Source organism: Cricetulus griseus, chromosome 4 (assembly GCF_003668045.3).
Source record: "Cricetulus griseus strain 17A/GY chromosome 4, alternate assembly CriGri-PICRH-1.0, whole genome shotgun sequence".
NCBI lineage: Eukaryota > Metazoa > Chordata > Mammalia > Rodentia > Cricetidae > Cricetulus > Cricetulus griseus.
In genome coordinates, this window is record NC_048597.1 from 178,000,683 (window position 1) to 178,017,759 (window position 17,077).

Below are 17,077 nucleotides of genomic sequence, written 5' to 3' on the forward strand. Positions count from 1 at the left end.
AAAAGAAAAAAAAAAAAAAAAGGAAGAAAGAAAAATGCAGGGTTTGGTGGTAAACACCTTTTTTTTTTTTTTTTTTTGTACAGGGTTTCTCTGTGGCTTTAGAGGCTGTCCTGGAACTAGCTCTTGTAGATCAGGCTGGTCTTGAACTCACATAGATCCACCTGCCTGTGCTGGGATTAAAGGCGTGCGCCACCAACGCCCGGCTGGTGGTAAACACCTTTAATGCTAGTAATCAGGAGGCAGAACCTGCGCTACATAATGAGTTCCAGGCCAATCATCACAACTAATTTGTTTCAAAATACAAATCCTAAAAATAAAATAATAAACAAAAAGTCCAATGAATGGCCTCAGGTATTATTGTATTCAACACAAGTAATAATAAGAACTAGACTTTTCCCTTTTTCAGATTTGCATTTCATTGTCTTACAATCACTTTTTTCCCTCTATATTTGTATTTATAGTCATTGTATTTTTTCCTTGTGAGTATAGAATATGTAACTATATATTTTTATATGAATGATTCTTGCTTTAATACACTCAAGGAATTTGTAGGAATTTTTTCTCTTCTCCAGTTATAAATCATTTTTTAGATTTTTTTGAGATTTAATATTATGGGTGGGGATGTTTTGCCTGCATACTTGTCTGTGTACCATGTGAATACAGTGCCCATAGAAGAAGAAAAAGATTGTCGAATCCCCTGGAGCTGTAGTTAAAGACAATTGTGACCTGCCATATGAGTGCTGGAAATCAAACCCAGTTAGTAGTTTTGGAAGAGCAGCTATTGCTGTTGTTAACCACTTAGCCACCTCTGGTAGATAACCTGAAAAGATAAATGAATTTGTGCTCAGCATAAAATCAATATGAAAATGCCACTGTTGTTTGTTGCTTACTGCTCTCTGTGAAAGATAAGCCATTTTCTGCTCTGAATGATTTCCTTTCTACCTTTTGATATACTTGACCTGAAGTATTATACTTTGACTCTCAAAACATTTTCTAACTTAAGACTCTGCTGTTCTTTTGTAGATTGAAGCTGGACAGTATTGCACTTTTGTTATTTCTACGGATGGCTCTGTCAGAGCTTGTGGTAAAGGCAGCTATGGAAGACTGGGCCTTGGAGATTCCAATAATCAGTCTACTTTAAAAAAGTTAACTTTTGAGCCTCACCGGTCCATTAAAAAAGTTTCATCGTCTAAAGGTTCCGATGGTCACACTTTAGCTTTTACTACAGAAGGTGAAGTCTTCAGCTGGGGAGATGGTGACTATGGGAAACTGGGACATGGGAATAGCTCAACCCAGAAATACCCCAAGCTTATCCAGGGCCCACTACAGGGAAAGGTATGTGCTGTCTTGTGGGTCTAAAAATAATTAGATACAGTGGTGTAATAATTGGCAATATTGGTTGGGTTTTGATATATTCTTTCCTGAGTCACCTCTTGTCTACTGCTGTTTTTGTGTATTTGTTTTATAGGTTATAGAATGCCTTTGTATGTGTCATTCAATTTTAGTTCCTTTTAATTTCAACTTTAATTCTTTACATGTGTGTGGGGGCATGTGAGGTCAACCTTGGGTGTTGTTTCTAGGACAGCATTCCACTTTTTAAGATTTATTCTTGGGGGAGGCTGGAGAGATGGCTCAGTGGGTAAGCATGTGTACTGTTCTTCAGAAGATCCCTGTTCTGTTCCTACTCCCAATCTGGCAGCTCACAACTACCCTGTAACACCAACACCAAGGAGGATCAGTGTCCCTGTGCTCCATAGATAACTTGCACGTACATGCACATGCCCTCCCCCATAATAAAATAAGTAACAAAAATACATCTTTTAAAAAAGAGTTATTGTGCTAGGCAGTGGTGGTGTATGCCTTTAATACCAGCACTTGGGAGGCAGAGACAGGTGAATCTCTGTGAGTTTGAGGCCAGCCTGGACTACAGAGTGAGTTCCAGGATAGCCAGAGCTATACAGAGAAATTTTGTCTCATAAAACAACAAAAAGATTTATTTTATGCATGTGAGTATTTTACTTGCATGTACGCGTGTGTACTATGTATGTGCATACCTGATACCTGAGGAGGATGTCAGATTTTTTGGAACTGAGCAGGTGCTAGAAACCAAATCCAGGTTCTCTGCAAGAGCAGCAAACTTCTTACAGCTCAACCATTTTTCCAGTTCTTTTACCTTGTTTTTTGAGACAGGGTCTCACCAGTTAAGCTAAGCTGGCTGGCCATTGAACCCTGGGATCCTCTTGTCTCCTTAGTTCCAGCCTGGGATTTCCAACATGTGCCACCACTTCTGGCTTTTTACATGAATTCTGGTGTCTGAACTTGGGTTCTTATGTTTGCGTGCATGAGAAACACTTTGTGGACTGAGACAACTCTCTGGCCCTTGAGTGATGAGGCATTTAGAGTGGTTAAGTGATTGTCAAGAGTCTCATGTAAATAATTGGTTCCAGAACTTTTTAATTTTGTTTGACTTTTCTATACAGAGGTGAGACTTATGTGGTTTCTCTGTTTTAAGATTTAAATTTTTTTATAACAGACTACATATGGTAAATTTTTTCCCATCATGAGACATATTCTCAAATGGCTATAAAATAAATATCACACAGCTCTGACTTATACTATTTCAACTCACTCATCAACCCAAAAGCAATGCTCTTGTAACATCTCACTTTGTAAACTCTGTAAGCAGCTCTGTAAACAGCAAATACTTGGTAAGGTCCAAAGTGTGCTGGGTGTGGTAGCACACATCTGTAATTCCAGATAGGGACAGTTAGGATTGCTAGTTTGAGGGCACTCAGTGACTGAAAAGATATTACCTATGGAACTCTAAGGTGCTTCTGCTAAATGCTCTAAACAGTTGTGATTTTCTGGTTCTTTTAAAATCTTCTTTCTTAATTCCATTGCTTTACTTACATTCTTTTAAATATCTCCTTTAACAGTATATTTAAATGTCATTATGGAAAAATTACATTTTAAGTTAATTTACAATGAAAATCTTAAAATTTGTCAGTGCTTAGAATATATTAGGTGTTCACATTTTAAAAATCGAGTCTTAGCCAGGCAGTGGTGGCGCACATCTTTAGTCCCAGCACTTGGGAGGTAGAGGCAGCAGAATCTCCGTGAGTTTGAGACTAGCCTGGTCTACAAGAGCTAGTTCCTGGACAGGCTCCAAAGCCACAGAGAAACCCTGTCTCGAAAAACAAAAAACAAACAAAACAAAACAAAACAAAACAAAAAGTCTTATTTTTAAGTTTCTTTATGAATTCTCATTTCTGGAGGTTAAAAAGACTGGGAGTTATTTGTGCTAACTTTTCTGTATGCCTTTTTTTTTGTAGCTGATAATATTGATAAATGTTAGAAGGTATAAGTGATCCCCAGGGTATATTGTTATATGTCCTTACTGTCTTGATTCTACTAATCCAGTGGTTCTTAACTTGTGGGTCGCTACCCATTTGGGGGTTGAATGACCATTTCACAGGTATATTGCCTAAAACCATTGGAAAACACAGATATTTACATTATGATTCATAACTATAGCAAAATTACAGTTATGAAGTAACACTGAAAATAATTTTATGTTTGGGAGGCACCACAATAGAAAGAACTGTAATAAAGGATGGCAGCATTAGGAAGGTAGAAAACCACTATACTAATCAGAGATAATTTCTTGATTTCAAAAAGGGCTCTGAGAAGTGTAATGTGAGCTTATATTCTAATTATGTTGCTAATGGCAAGTATCTTGGTCAGTGAACACCAGAAGTTTTATGTTAATCTTTGATTAAAAAAGTCACCATTGTTTCCTGTTGCACTCTCTCTCTCCAACTCCTTCAGTAAAGACTTGATTGATACATTCCTGTTAGTGATCAGTCTTTGCTAAAATTACAATGTCTCTTTTTTTGGATTGAGAAAACTTGTCCTCTTTTTTGGATCAAAGGTGAAGTTTCCTGGCTCAATGACTTAAGTGACTGACTTAAGTGATTGCTTAGTCAGTAGCCTTGGTTCTCATAATGCCTCCTACATGAGTTGTGAGTAATAATGCCTTTGATGTCTCTGTGTGTATGTGGTTAACATTTGTATGCTTATCAGATTTACTGATGTGCAATCCAGGTAGTTGTTTGCGTGTCCGCTGGATACAGACATAGTGCTGCTGTCACAGAGGATGGTGAATTATATACATGGGGTGAAGGAGACTTCGGAAGATTAGGTAAGAGTTTTTAAAATTTGGAATTATTCACCCAGAGCAGAAATGACCAGTTACTAAGAACCAGTGAGCATAGAGTTCATAGGCCATTTATTTTACTAGTTTTAAATTCAAAGTATTTCTTTAGATAATTTTGCCTAGATTCTGGTGCTGTTATTTAAGATGTAATGAAATCTGTAAGTATTGTAACCAGGCACTGTAGTTTCAGAAATAAGAAACATAACATCCTGACCCTGAAGTTTATAATGTACTGGTCAGTGAAAACAAGTTAACATGGATGTGTTATTAGACAGATTAAGGTTAAGTACTGTGGCAGAAGCTTAGAATGTTCTAATGACTTGTTAATGTGCCTGTCTCCCCAAGGTGGGAGCAACCTAGGAGACTGATAAGGCAGGTAGAGATGACTCTCTTATTTGTATTTAATTGCGTTTAAAATAACCAATAGCGTATTACTCTTGTGAAATTGGAGAAAAGGAGTTAACATTATTTCTGTGTTTTATCTAAGGTCACGGAGACAGTAATAGCCGTAACATTCCAACATTAGTAAAAGACATTAGCAATGTAGGAGAGGTTTCTTGTGGAAGTTCACATACAATTGCTTTGTCCAAAGATGGAAGAACTGTGTGGTCTTTTGGAGGAGGAGACAATGGTATGTAAAAGAAAAATTTGGTAGCTTTGGACTTCATTCTTTTTAAAAATTGAAAAAAAACTTTTAAGTTATGTATACTTAGTATAAAAAAACTAAAATGTAGATGAACAGGCATAAAAACAAATTGTTTCTTTCAAATAAAATGTTATTTTAACCATTGTTAACACATTGGTAGACAGGTATATGTAAATATATGTACATTTATACATATCTGTTTTGAAAGCCAAAGTAGGTCTATATAGTTCATATATATTATTTTATAACTTGTTGGTTCTAATGTAGCAATATTTTATGGATATCAATAAAGATGTCACTAAACTAATTTTCAGAAAGGCCTAAAGTACTATTACATTTATCTGTAGGACAGTTTATAAAATACATTTCTCATTGTTGAGTTGCAAGATGTCCCCCAGTTTTTTTTAGTGTTAAAATCAGTGCTTTCTTTCCTTGCCCTACAACATGGGGAAACAAGGAAGACTGTCAGGAAGTCAGACAAAACAAAAGAAACCTCTGCAGTGAGTGAGCAGATTTATATCCATTTTAATTAGTTGCTCTGTCAGCTTTGTGAATGTTTACTTGTTCACATAGATCAACAGTAGTAGGTATGAAAAGTAAGATTTTAGCCAGGTGCCGTGACTTTCTCCTGCTGATGTTCCAGAATTTACAAGGCTGAAGCAAGAGGGTTGAGGCTAGGAAGGCCTCAACATATCTCAAAATACAAAAGCTAAATCAAGCAAAAAAAGGATAACTTAAAAAATAATTTAAGAGGTAAAAATAATATCTAATTTATAGTCATTTTCCAAATTTTCTATTTTATGAACTATTGAATCTTCTTTAACCTTTTAAAAACTATGTAAACTGACAGCACTTTTTTTCTTTTTTTGAAACAAGGTCTTACTATGTATCCCTTTGTGGCCTGAAATTCACTGTGTAGACCAGGCTGACTTAAAAATCTTTTTTTTTTTTTTAATTTTATTTTTATGGTTTTTGTTTTGTTTAGATAAAGGACCTCTGTAGAACAGACTGGCCTTGGCCTTGCAGAGATCTGCCTGCTTCTGCTTCCCAAGCACTCGGATCAGAGGTGTGAGCCACTGTTCCTGGCTTGGCTTCAAACTCTTAATCCTTTTGCCCTCCAAATGCTGGCTTTTCCTTCCTTCCTTCCTTCCTTCCTTCCTTCCTTCCTTCCTTCCTTCCTTCCTTCCTTCCTTCCTTCTTCCTTCCTTCCTTCCTTCCTTCCTTCCTTCCTTCCTTCCTTCCTTCCTTCCTTCCTTCCTTCCTTCCTTCCTTCCTTCCTTGTTTTTCGAGACAGGGTTACTCTGTGGCTTTGGAGGCTGTCCTGGAACTAGCTCTTGTGGACCAGACTGGTCTCGAACTCCTGAGTGCTGGCACTAAAGGCGTGCACCACCAACGTCCGGCTCTCTTTCTTTTTTTAAAGACAGGGTCTGGCTATGTGACATTAGATTTTCAGCTATTCTTCTGGCTCTGCTTTTTGAATAGTAGAATTATAAGCCTGTGTTACAATGCCTGGTTAGCCTGTCAACACGTTAAAAGTTAGAAATACAAACATTGGTGAGATGACTTAGTGGTTTAGAGCACTTGCTGCTCTTTCAGGGGAGTTTGGCACCTAGTGTCCATATCAAGCCACCTAAAGCTCCAGGGGATCCCACTCCCTCTCTGGCCTCTCTGGGAACCCACATACACGTGTACATATTCAAACATATATAAATAAATAAAAATAAAATAAGGGCTGGAAAGATGGTTCAGTGGTTAAGAGCTAGCTAGAACTACTCTTCTAGGGGACTTGAGTTTGAGTCCCAGAACCCACATCAGGTGTCTCACAACTACTTGTAATTCTAGTTCCAGGAGACCCAAAACCTCTGATTCCCCCCACCCCAATTAAAAGTAAAATAAATCTTTTTTTTTTTTTAATTCTTAAAAAGGAAAACAGATATAAGATTTAAAGAAGGGGGACAAATAAAAAATATTTTCTGTTTCTTTAAAGTAGTTTTTGCCGGGCATTGGTGGCGCATGCTTTTAATCCCAGCACTTGGAAGGCAGAGGCAGGCGGATCTCTGTGAGTTCGAGGCCAGCCTGGTCTCCAGAGCGAGTGCCAGGATAGGTTCCAAAGCTACACAGAGAAACCCTGTCTCGAAAAACAAAAAAAAAAAAAAAAAAAAAAAGGAACAGGTTTCTATGTCTATCTGGTCATTGCTATAAAATTAAAGTACTTTATTAACTTCAGTGCTAAAAAAAAAAAGAACAGGCTTAAAAATTTTGCTTAACCTGAATATGGTTTTCTTTTTTATGTATGTAGGCAAACTTGGCCATGGTGATACCAACAGAGTATATAAACCCAAAGTTATTGAAGCTTTACAAGGAATGTTTATTCGAAAAGTTTGTGCTGGGAGCCAGTCTTCACTTGCTTTGACATCAACAGGGCAGGTAGGACTAAAGAATGAGCATTAAAAAAAAAGAGTATTTCAATGGACTAGGTAACTAAAAAGTGATAACTTGAGATTTAAAATTAAAAGAAAAACATTTTAAGGCAACATATTGAGATGAAAATATTGTTTTGTTTCAAGTGTAGTAGATGAAAAGGAGCCAGGTTTTCTTATTTTCTTGTGTGACTGGATACACTTTCTTTCATCCCCCTGTTCTTTGAAGTTGATTTAATAAATTCATTTAGTGCTGAGAACCCTTTAAGACTTTCGCTCAAATCTTTGAGGCACCTTGAAGGCTCTTTCCTGTTACAGAATAGTGGGGGAACACAAAACAAAAACTTGAGGGGACCAGTGATATGAACTAAAAAGTAAGATGATCAAAAAAGAGGGTAAAGAGAACACCTGCAAATGGAAAGTGTGGTGGTACCAAAAGGACCAGGCACAGTGAGGAATAGTGCCAGTGTTTCCCTCCTGGTGTTCATCAGCCACTTTGGCCTCCAACGTAGGAGCCCATTGTATGCTAGGACAAAGTAGATGACCATGAAAGCATACATTCATGTTTAATTTAGTTACTCTTGAAAGATGAGTGTTTTATATGCTGAAAAATCTAATACAAACTATTTTATTTTATTATAATGTCAGTTACATTGTTAAAAATTGGCATAATATATGGTCTTTCATATGTTCCTCACAGTGGGTTTTGTAGTAAGAATCCATGGATTGAAATCAGCAAGTGCTCACTTATCTGATTTATATCCACAGGCAAATCTCAGACCCCCCCTTCAGCGTCATATGCTTCTTTTTTATGAAAGAGGAAATAATTTCTGCTTTGTATACCAGATGGTTGTATAAGATAATTATTTGAATTTAAAGTTCTTATGTGTAACTGTTGGTGGTAAATAGTAAGCAGTAAATTGGTTACATTATATTACAAAGGAATTTGCAGATTACTTGCTATATAGAATAGCTGTATTATGAACATATAAAGTGTATGAAGTCTAGTGTGCATGTTTACAAAAAAACAAAGCAGCAGGAGATCTTTGATGAGCTATTCTGTTACTATTAGACCTGTGGAGCTTTTCACTCCATCTGTCTCTCAGTTCCCTCAGGCCACTCAGTGCTAATTTTCTACTAAATGTAACTCCTGTGCTTTAATGCAGGTGATGCATTTTTTTTTACAGCATGATATAATACCTAAAATGTAAGACAAGTACTCTTTTTGGATGTTGTAGTTTTCGGGATCAAACCCAGGACATTTTGCATGCTAAGCAAGTATTGTACCAACTGAGCTGCAAATATTTTTAATCTTGTTCTTAGCTAAAAGGATATTCAAAAGAAAACTGAAAGGGTCTTACTGAATACTAGTACTGCATTGGACTTGGAGTCATTTAGATTCTCAGTAGTATTTCCCTCCATGTGTTTAGTTCCTAATCTTTGTTTAATAGGCCTTTTTTGTACTGGAGTGCTTTTTTGTACTTCTCTTAAATATGTTTTCTGGTATTTGATATAAATATATAGTCTTCTGTTTTGATGAAGACATCCAACCTACCCTTACTGGTCTTTCCTAAAATAATTTGAAGACAAACCAACAATAATAACTATAACAGAAAAAGCCTTCATGGTATAAAGATAGGAGTGAATATAATATCACAGCTAATTGAAAGAAAAGTCATTCAGTTTTCTGATTGTTCAGTTTGGATTGTCAAAATGGCAGTCATTCCTCCTTTCATCCTCCTCTTCGTGCATCTTTTTGTGGACAGCCAAAGTCAACCACTACTCATTTTGTTATTAGTTAGTAACAAATAAAGGTGTCCAGCGGAGTTTCCTGACTGCTGCTTCACATATTCTTTGAATGATAGTTAAAACCAGTTTTGTGGTTTACATTATTAATTTTATCATTTCTCGGTCTAGTCTGCCATGTAAGAAACATGTAAGTAGAATGTTTGTTTTTGTTCTTGGTTTTGTTTTGGGTTTTCGAGACAGGATGTCTCTGATAGCCCTGGCTGTCCTGGAATTTACACTGTAGACCAGGCTGGCCTCAAACTCAGAGGTCCACTTGACTCTGCCTTCTGAATGCCTGTGCCACCACTGCCCGTCAATAAGTAGAAATTTTAAGATAGTATTTCCATAGCTGCTTAGATTGGACAGTATTAGCCAAGTGCAAGCCAGTTAGTGGTAACTTTACAGAGGATCTGATATCTTTCATTTTACCTGTGGTCAGTTGTTTTTCTATCTCACAGCTGCACAGCTGCTCATCTGTTTATATACTGGGTGTTTAAAGACAGCACAATAAATCACAGTGGCTGTTTTAGATAGCATTTTCTTTTTCCCTCCATTTCTTTCTTTCTTTCTTTTTCTTTTTCTTTTTTTTTTTCTTTTTGGTTTTCCACGACAGGGTTTGGAACTTACTCTGTAGGCCCGACTGGCCTTGAACTCAGAGATCTACCCCAATCTGCTTCCTGAATGCTGGGATCAAAGGTGTGCACCATCACAGCCTGGTTATTTTTTCTAATGAAACAAACAAGGTGCAGATATTTACTAAGAAATAATTACTATTAAATTTCTTAGTTGTACTAATGGTTTAATGTTTCTACTTTTTTATGTCTGTATTTTAGAGAGGATTGTTTTGGGTGGGGCAGCTAGGGCTGGTATGTTTGCTTCTCAGCTGCCTCCTTGATCAGTTTCCTGAGAGTTCCGAGACCATCTTTAAAATGATCAAATACTAAATACTAGTTTAATACCAGGAAGTTACCACACTCCTTGATAATTTTAGTTTTTAGTCTACTTGTTTTTGGAATTGATGTGTTCTGTATTTCTGTCTTTTCAGGTCTATGCTTGGGGCTGTGGGGCTTGTCTAGGTTGTGGTTCTTCAGAAGCTACTGCTTTGAGACCCAAGCTCATTGAAGAATTGGCTGCCACAAGAATAGTTGACATTTCTATTGGAGATAGTCATTGTTTGTCTCTTTCTCATGGTAATGTCCTATTTATTTGTTGTTTTAGTATTTTAGGTAGCATCTTTATAGCCTAACTTTATAGCACAAACTTTAAATCCTCCTGTATTAGTCTTCTTAGTGCAGGGATTACAGGTATTCTAAGTCATTTGTTTTTAAAGAAATGTTATCAATTATTCTTTTTCTTAAAGGTGTTACATTTAAATTTAACTTTTATGCCTTATGTCTTATTTTTAGATAATGAAGTTTATGCCTGGGGCAATAACTCCATGGGGCAATGTGGCCAGGGAAATTCTACAGGTCCTATTACTAAACCAAAGAAAGTGAGTGGCCTAGATGGCATAGCTATTCAGCAGATCTCAGCTGGAACATCACATAGTTTGGCATGGACTGCTCTCCCTAGGGACAGGTAAGTGCTATGCTTAAACAGTCTTTTGCATTTAAAAATTTTTTTTCCTAAATTTATTTTAAGACTATGAATGTCACCTGGGCATTGGTGGCTCATACCATTAATCTTAGCACTTGGGAGGCAGAGGCAGGTGGATTTCTGTGAGTTCGAGACCAGCCTGGTCTGCAAGAGCTAGTTCCAGGACAGCCTCCAAAGCCACAGAGAAACCCTGTCTTGGGGAAAAAAAAATGACTATGAATGTCCATTAAGTCAACATTACACAATATATTTCAGAAATTGAATAGTTAAATTTAATAGCAGTAATTATGATGATTGTATATTCAAATTAATTTCTAAATAGTACAGATTTTGATAGAGGTATATTTGATCTCATGTTTAACAGAATCACACATAGATCTCTACAATAAAAATAAGATACATATCACTCAACTACTGTTTGTTTATAACATACCATGTGGGGGTCCAGGTGGCATTGGGAAGGAATATTGTGTTTATCCTAAGATATCTTTCTTTTTTAAATTGTACATGTGAAAAGTAAATAGACCAGACCATTTGTAGCTCTTCATTGACAAAGTTTTTGTGTAAACTCATATGCTAATTTAAAGTCATTTAGATTTGTATGATCAGATAGGAACCATCAACATACTACATTATCAAACAAGTACTGCTATTTATGTAGGTAATTGTGTTAATATTTTGCCTATGATAACAATTTATATAAACGCCTTAAAAGGGTGAAGGATTTGCTTTGGGTTTACATGTATCAGTTCATGCTCTTTTGGCTTTATTGCCTTGGGCCTGAAGTAAGTCAGAACATTATAGCAGAGTAGCCACTTCCTTTCAATATTGGATTAACCAGCTTGGACCAAGCCTTCAACACATGAATTTTGGGGCAGAACACTTCATATGCAACCCTATAAGAGTATAACAGTATTAATAAATTTAGAAATGAGTTTAATGTGATTTTTTTTTTTTTCTGAGACAGGGTTTCTCTGTGTAGCTTTGTAGACCAGGCTGGCCTGAAACTCACAGAGATCTGCCTGCCTCTGCCTCCCAAGTGCTGGGATTAAAGGTGTGCCACCACCACCGCCTAGCAAGTTTAATGTGATGTTTAAGATTAACATATATATATATATATATATATATATATATATATATTAAAGTATGTATAATTTCTAGAATCTGTTACCATAGAAATGACATTTAGATCCCTTTTCATGTGCATATTGAGGTTACATATATTTCAAGAGCAAGATGCTGTATTTAAGATACTTTTCTTAATTTAAGAGCCGGGTGCTACAGTACATGTCTTTAATCTTGGTGCTTAGGTTGTGATGGTGTACGTAGATGGATCTCTGGAGTTAACTGTCTGGCCTATTTAGCCAAATTAATGAGCTTCAGGTTCACTTAAAGGTCTTGTCTCAAGAAAAAAAAAAAGATGGAGAGTGATTGAGAAAAATACTGGACATTGACCTCTGCTCTCCACAAACATGTAAACCCATAGTCTAACATGCATAAACACACACATATGAGCACATGTATATCACACACAGTTAAATGTCTTTATATCTAGAGGAAACTAAATAAGATCAGAACTAGGCTTTATTGGTTTAAACATTTGTTTAATTTCATTGCTCTTTGTCTGGTTGGTTTTGTAAAACAAATTACTCCAAAATAGTAAAAAGAAAAACAAAACAAAACAAAACCCAGTGGCTATACTTCTAAATCAAGGAAGTTGTTCTCCTCCTTAACCCCCATGTCTTGTTTTTTTTTGTTTTTGATAATGTGTAGAAGTTTCATTATAAGGCTTTTGGGTGCTTTTCTTATGCTTCCTTCTAGACAAGTTGTTGCATGGCACCGGCCTTATTGTGTAGATCTTGAAGAGAGTACCTTCTCACATCTTCGTTCCTTCCTTGAGAGATACTGTGATAAAATAAACAGCGAGATTCCTCCACTGCCTTTCCCTTCATCAAGGTATGTTTTAGATATGTATTAATTACTCTTTAAATTTTGACTTCATTCTTTTTTGTTTTTCTCAAAATTACATGAGTCTTTATAAGCTAGAAAAGAGATAAACTTCTATTAATAACTTCCTAGTTTCATAAATGATGTTTTAAAAATTATCATTGGTCATCACTTGATTAAAAAAAATGTTTCCCAAACTGGGTATCACTTTTACTTTTGTGCTTCAGAAATTCATAAAAGCTTGTTTTGTTTCAGGGAACACCATAATTTCCTTAAGCTGTGCCTGAAGTTGCTTTCAAATCACCTCGCTCTGGCCCTTGCAGGAGGGGTAGCTACCAGTATTCTTGGGAGACAGGCAGGCCCACTTAGAAATTTACTCTTCAGGCTGATGGACTCAACTGTCCCAGATGAAATTCAAGAGGTAAGAGCAGAGAATCTATGGTCTGAAGCTTTAGCTCGATGGTATATTCAGTTGTACTCAATTGCTGGGTTTCCCTTGTGTAGCCCTGGCTGTCCTGAAACTCACTCTGTAAACCAGGCTGGCCTCCAACTCAGAGAGAATCACCTCCCTTGGCCTTCTGAGTTCTAGGAGTAAAGGCATGAGCCTCCATATCCAGCAGATGTTCTTTAACTCTCCAAATTAAAGACTTACATATTTTCAGTTTTCATGTGACACTTTTAGACTTGTATAATCCCAACAGTTAGGGCTTTCATTTTTCATATGTTGCTATTAAAAAGAGAAGATCTGGGCTGATCAATGCACTTTTCCTTTCTTTTTTGTTTTGTTTTTGATTATTAGGTGGTAATTGAAACACTCTCAGTGGGAGCAACCATGCTGTTACCTCCATTACGAGAACGTATGGAATTACTTCATTCTCTTTTACCCCAAGGACCTGATAGATGGGAAAGCTTATCTAAAGGACAGGTAAGCCTTTGCATGTAGATAAGCCAGTCACATTGTAGGAAATTGGACTGAGAGGAAAAGAAAACAAACCAACTGCTATATGTTCACAAAGTAGTGATAGTTCTGGTGCGTCTGGATTATATGATGTTGTATACTAGAAGAATTGTTGGATGTCTAGTGACCTGAAATGATGCCTATGATGATTTACTAAATTACTTGGGGTCAGTTCTTAGAGTCATGATTCATTTTTCCTAGTGCTGATTATGATATCAAACCAGATACCCTTGGTTTATTGTAAGTGCTGAGTTGAAATCAGTCTTGTTATTGCTGTTCGTCCCATGCTTAGAGTTGCTTGTCTGAAAAGGAAAAGGTCGTCATTAGCAAAAAACATTTGAGGCATGAGTATACTTATTTTTAATTTTTATTATAGTAAGTACACAGAAATAAATGCTTTGCTGAGCTAAGTAGAAGAGTAGTCAATTGTAGAGCTATAGATTTGAAGGGAAACATGGTACTTACTGGCAATAAAATGTCCACAGATACTTTCCAGTAAGTATTTTTACATTAGTTTAGGTTACAAGTGATTTCTTTTAAACATTAGAATAAGCAGTTGTCATCAGTAATTTTGTTGAATAACATGAGTATAATTTATCTGTTGGCATTTCCTATTTCTGTCTACTTACAGTGCTTAAATTATTATGCACATTATTCTATTTTTGCTTGGAATTTTAGTGATTTAGCATAAAAGATGAGATTAGAAACCTGTAAGTTACATTTTCCCAAATGGTATTCATTGAATAGTTTTTCCTATAATTATGTACTTCTTGAAGGTTGCTTATTAACTAGTAAGTGGAATGTTAGCATTATTAGTGTAGTTTTTTCCTTACATCTTTTTTTTTCTCTTGTAATGCATATTCTGCTAATGATGTTTCTTTTTCATTGTTATTTAGAGAATGCAACTGGATATAATTCTGACAAGTTTGCAAGATCATACCCATGTAGCCTCCCTTCTTGGCTATAGCTCACCTTCTGATGCTGCTGACCTTTCAACTGTGTGCATGGGCTATGGAAACCTGTCAGATCAGCCTTATGGTCCTCAGACCTGCCATCCAGACACTCATCTGGCTGAAATTTTAATGAAGACCCTCTTAAGAAATTTAGGGTTTTATACGGTACCTTGTTTTTTCACTATATTAAGAAAAGAATAAAGGGATAAGGGTCTTTTTAGGTAAAAGTATTTTAACAATGTAAATAAAATTTTAGATTCCCCTTCCCAAAGAGAGAAACATGTCAGATCTGAAATATTGTGGTGACCAAGTAACATGTAACTTAAAATTACAAAAAGGCTTATGTTAGAATTTTATCAAGTGTTTCTCATGTAACAAAGAATAAACAAATAAAAATCATTTTCTAAAACATATTTGAAATATAATCTTCATTATATGTCATTTTAGGATCAAGCATTTGGAGAGTTAGAAAAGAACAGTGATAAATACCTTTTTGGAACATCACCATCAGAGAACAGCCAGCCTGCTCATCTCCATGAACTGCTGTGTTCACTGCAGAAACAGCTGCTGGCTTTTTGCCACATTAATAACATTACTGAGGTATGCTCATCTTTCCTGTTCGTGGTACTCTACTAGGAACTTAACAACTCAGATAGTTGGGGACGTCATAGTTTTTTTTTATGCTTTGGATCTTTTAGAGTGGTAATTTAGAGATTTTATTTTCCTCCTCAGAACTCAAGCAGTGTGGCATTACTTCATAAACATCTTCAGCTCCTGCTGCCTCATGCTACAGATATTTATTCACGTTCTGCAAATTTGCTTAAAGAAAGTCCTTGGAATGGCAGTGTTGGAGAAAAATTAAGAGGTGAGTTTGGTGTTGAATTTCAGATTTAACTAGTGGGTATAAAGCAAGAGTCAGTGAACTTTTCTAAAACTTCAAGAGTGCCTGACACCTCTGAGTGGAAGAGAAATGATCCTGAGTTTCCTTTGTTTTGGTATCAGGGTATTGTAACTCTGATCTTAAAGGGTTCTAACAGTCTGAACAGATCTAGTTTAAAAGCATTGGATGATATAAACACAAAAAGTTAATTTATGATGTAAAAGTATGATTTTTATCTGCTGCATATTTTGGCAGTATTCCATATCCCACTCCCTTCCTTCTTTTTGAGACAGTGTCTAATGCTTTAGGATATGCTATTCTCAAGTTTAAAGCAATCCTTCTGTCTCACCTTTCCGAAGGCTGGGGTTACTACCACACCCTGTCCAATTTGCTTCTTTTTCTTTTCTTTTTGGTTTTTCCGAGATAGGATTTCTCTGTGTCACTGTCCTGGCCATCCTGGAACTCAATTTGTAGACTAGGCTGGCCTTGAACTCAGAGATATGTCTGCCTCTGCCTCCCGAGTGCTGGGATTAAAGGCGGGTGCCACCACTGCCCAACTGCAATTTCCTTCTTGAAATGCTTTCTTCTGTGTAGCACAATCCTACTTCTCCTCCATCACTGATCATTGTTTTTCTGAGACTTCATAAAGGATTTTCCCTTTCTTCCTTTGGGATCCTCTAAATTTTGTTTTTAATCCTCTTCTCTTCTGAATAGCCTCATCTAGACCTCCTTTGTGGTCCTCTAAATTTTGTTTTTAGTCCTCTTCTCTTCTGAATAGCCTCATCTAGACCAAGTGTATGTTTTGTTTTGTTTTGTTTTGTTTTGTTTTGTTTGTTTGTTTTGGAGCCTATCCTGGCACTCACTCTGGAGACCAGGATGGCCTCGAACTCACAGAGATCCACCTGCCTCTGCCTTTGCCTCCTGAGTGCTGGGATTAAAGGCGTGTGCCACCAACGCCCCTCCCAAGTGTCTTTAATCACTATGCAAGTGCTCCTATGTCTGCGCCTAGCTGAGGACTTTCCTGAGCACCAGGGCCTTTCTCTAGTTGCCTACTGAATATTTTTTTGGTTGTTGATCTCTGAAGTTTTTCTCCTAAGAAAAGAAAGAAATCAGCTGAGAACCCAAGACTGTTATTTATTAGTGACTGCTGTTTGGCTGTTCTTTATGCAATGTAAATTTATTGTTCACACAGAACAGGCTCACTTGTGAATGTTTTTCCTGGCCCTGAGTACAGGGAAATATTGGAATAACAGACCCAGAGACAGATTTTGGGGTTCAAGCTGAAGATCAGTAAAGCAAAGTAGCCAAGCCAGTAGATCTTACCTCTGCCAAGCTGAAATGGCAATCCTGTCTTCACTAATCCTCAGAGGCAAAAGCTCTCAGTTTCTGTCTCCTCCTCCTTTTATTCCTTTCTCCACCTCTCTAGTGCTGGGATTAAAGGCATGTGATTCCAAGTGTTAGGATCAAAGGTGTGAGTATGAGCTCTGTTCCTCTTTTATACTGATTGAATCTCATGTAGCCCTGGGTCCATCTCCCAGATCCATCTCCCTTTGTCTCCTGAGTGCTGGGATTAAAGGTATGTCCCACCACTGCCTGGCTTCTATGGCTAACTAGTATGGCTGCTTTGCTATTTTGATCTCCAGTGGCTTTAATAAATCATAAACAATACATCA

The 17,077-nt window shown here is 36.8% G+C and overlaps 1 protein-coding gene across 7 annotated transcripts in view; it reads left to right on the forward strand.

Moving 5' to 3' along the window:
* Herc1 (HECT and RLD domain containing E3 ubiquitin protein ligase family member 1) overlaps positions 1-17,077 on the forward strand; it is a 154,047-nt gene that overhangs the window by 33,814 nt on the left and 103,156 nt on the right. For all 7 annotated transcript variants that reach the window (XM_027411294.2, XM_027411293.2, XM_027411299.2 and 4 more), the window contains exons 5-16: positions 1,024-1,335; positions 4,105-4,201; positions 4,704-4,847; positions 7,162-7,289; positions 10,116-10,260; positions 10,477-10,648; positions 12,488-12,622; positions 12,869-13,034; positions 13,413-13,538; positions 14,468-14,689; positions 14,972-15,124; positions 15,257-15,389. In XM_027411294.2, the coding sequence (XP_027267095.1) occupies positions 1,024-1,335; positions 4,105-4,201; positions 4,704-4,847; positions 7,162-7,289; positions 10,116-10,260; positions 10,477-10,648; positions 12,488-12,622; positions 12,869-13,034; positions 13,413-13,538; positions 14,468-14,689; positions 14,972-15,124; positions 15,257-15,389 (1,933 nt within the window). The remainder of the gene's footprint in view (positions 1-1,023; positions 1,336-4,104; positions 4,202-4,703; positions 4,848-7,161; positions 7,290-10,115; positions 10,261-10,476; positions 10,649-12,487; positions 12,623-12,868; positions 13,035-13,412; positions 13,539-14,467; positions 14,690-14,971; positions 15,125-15,256; positions 15,390-17,077) is intronic.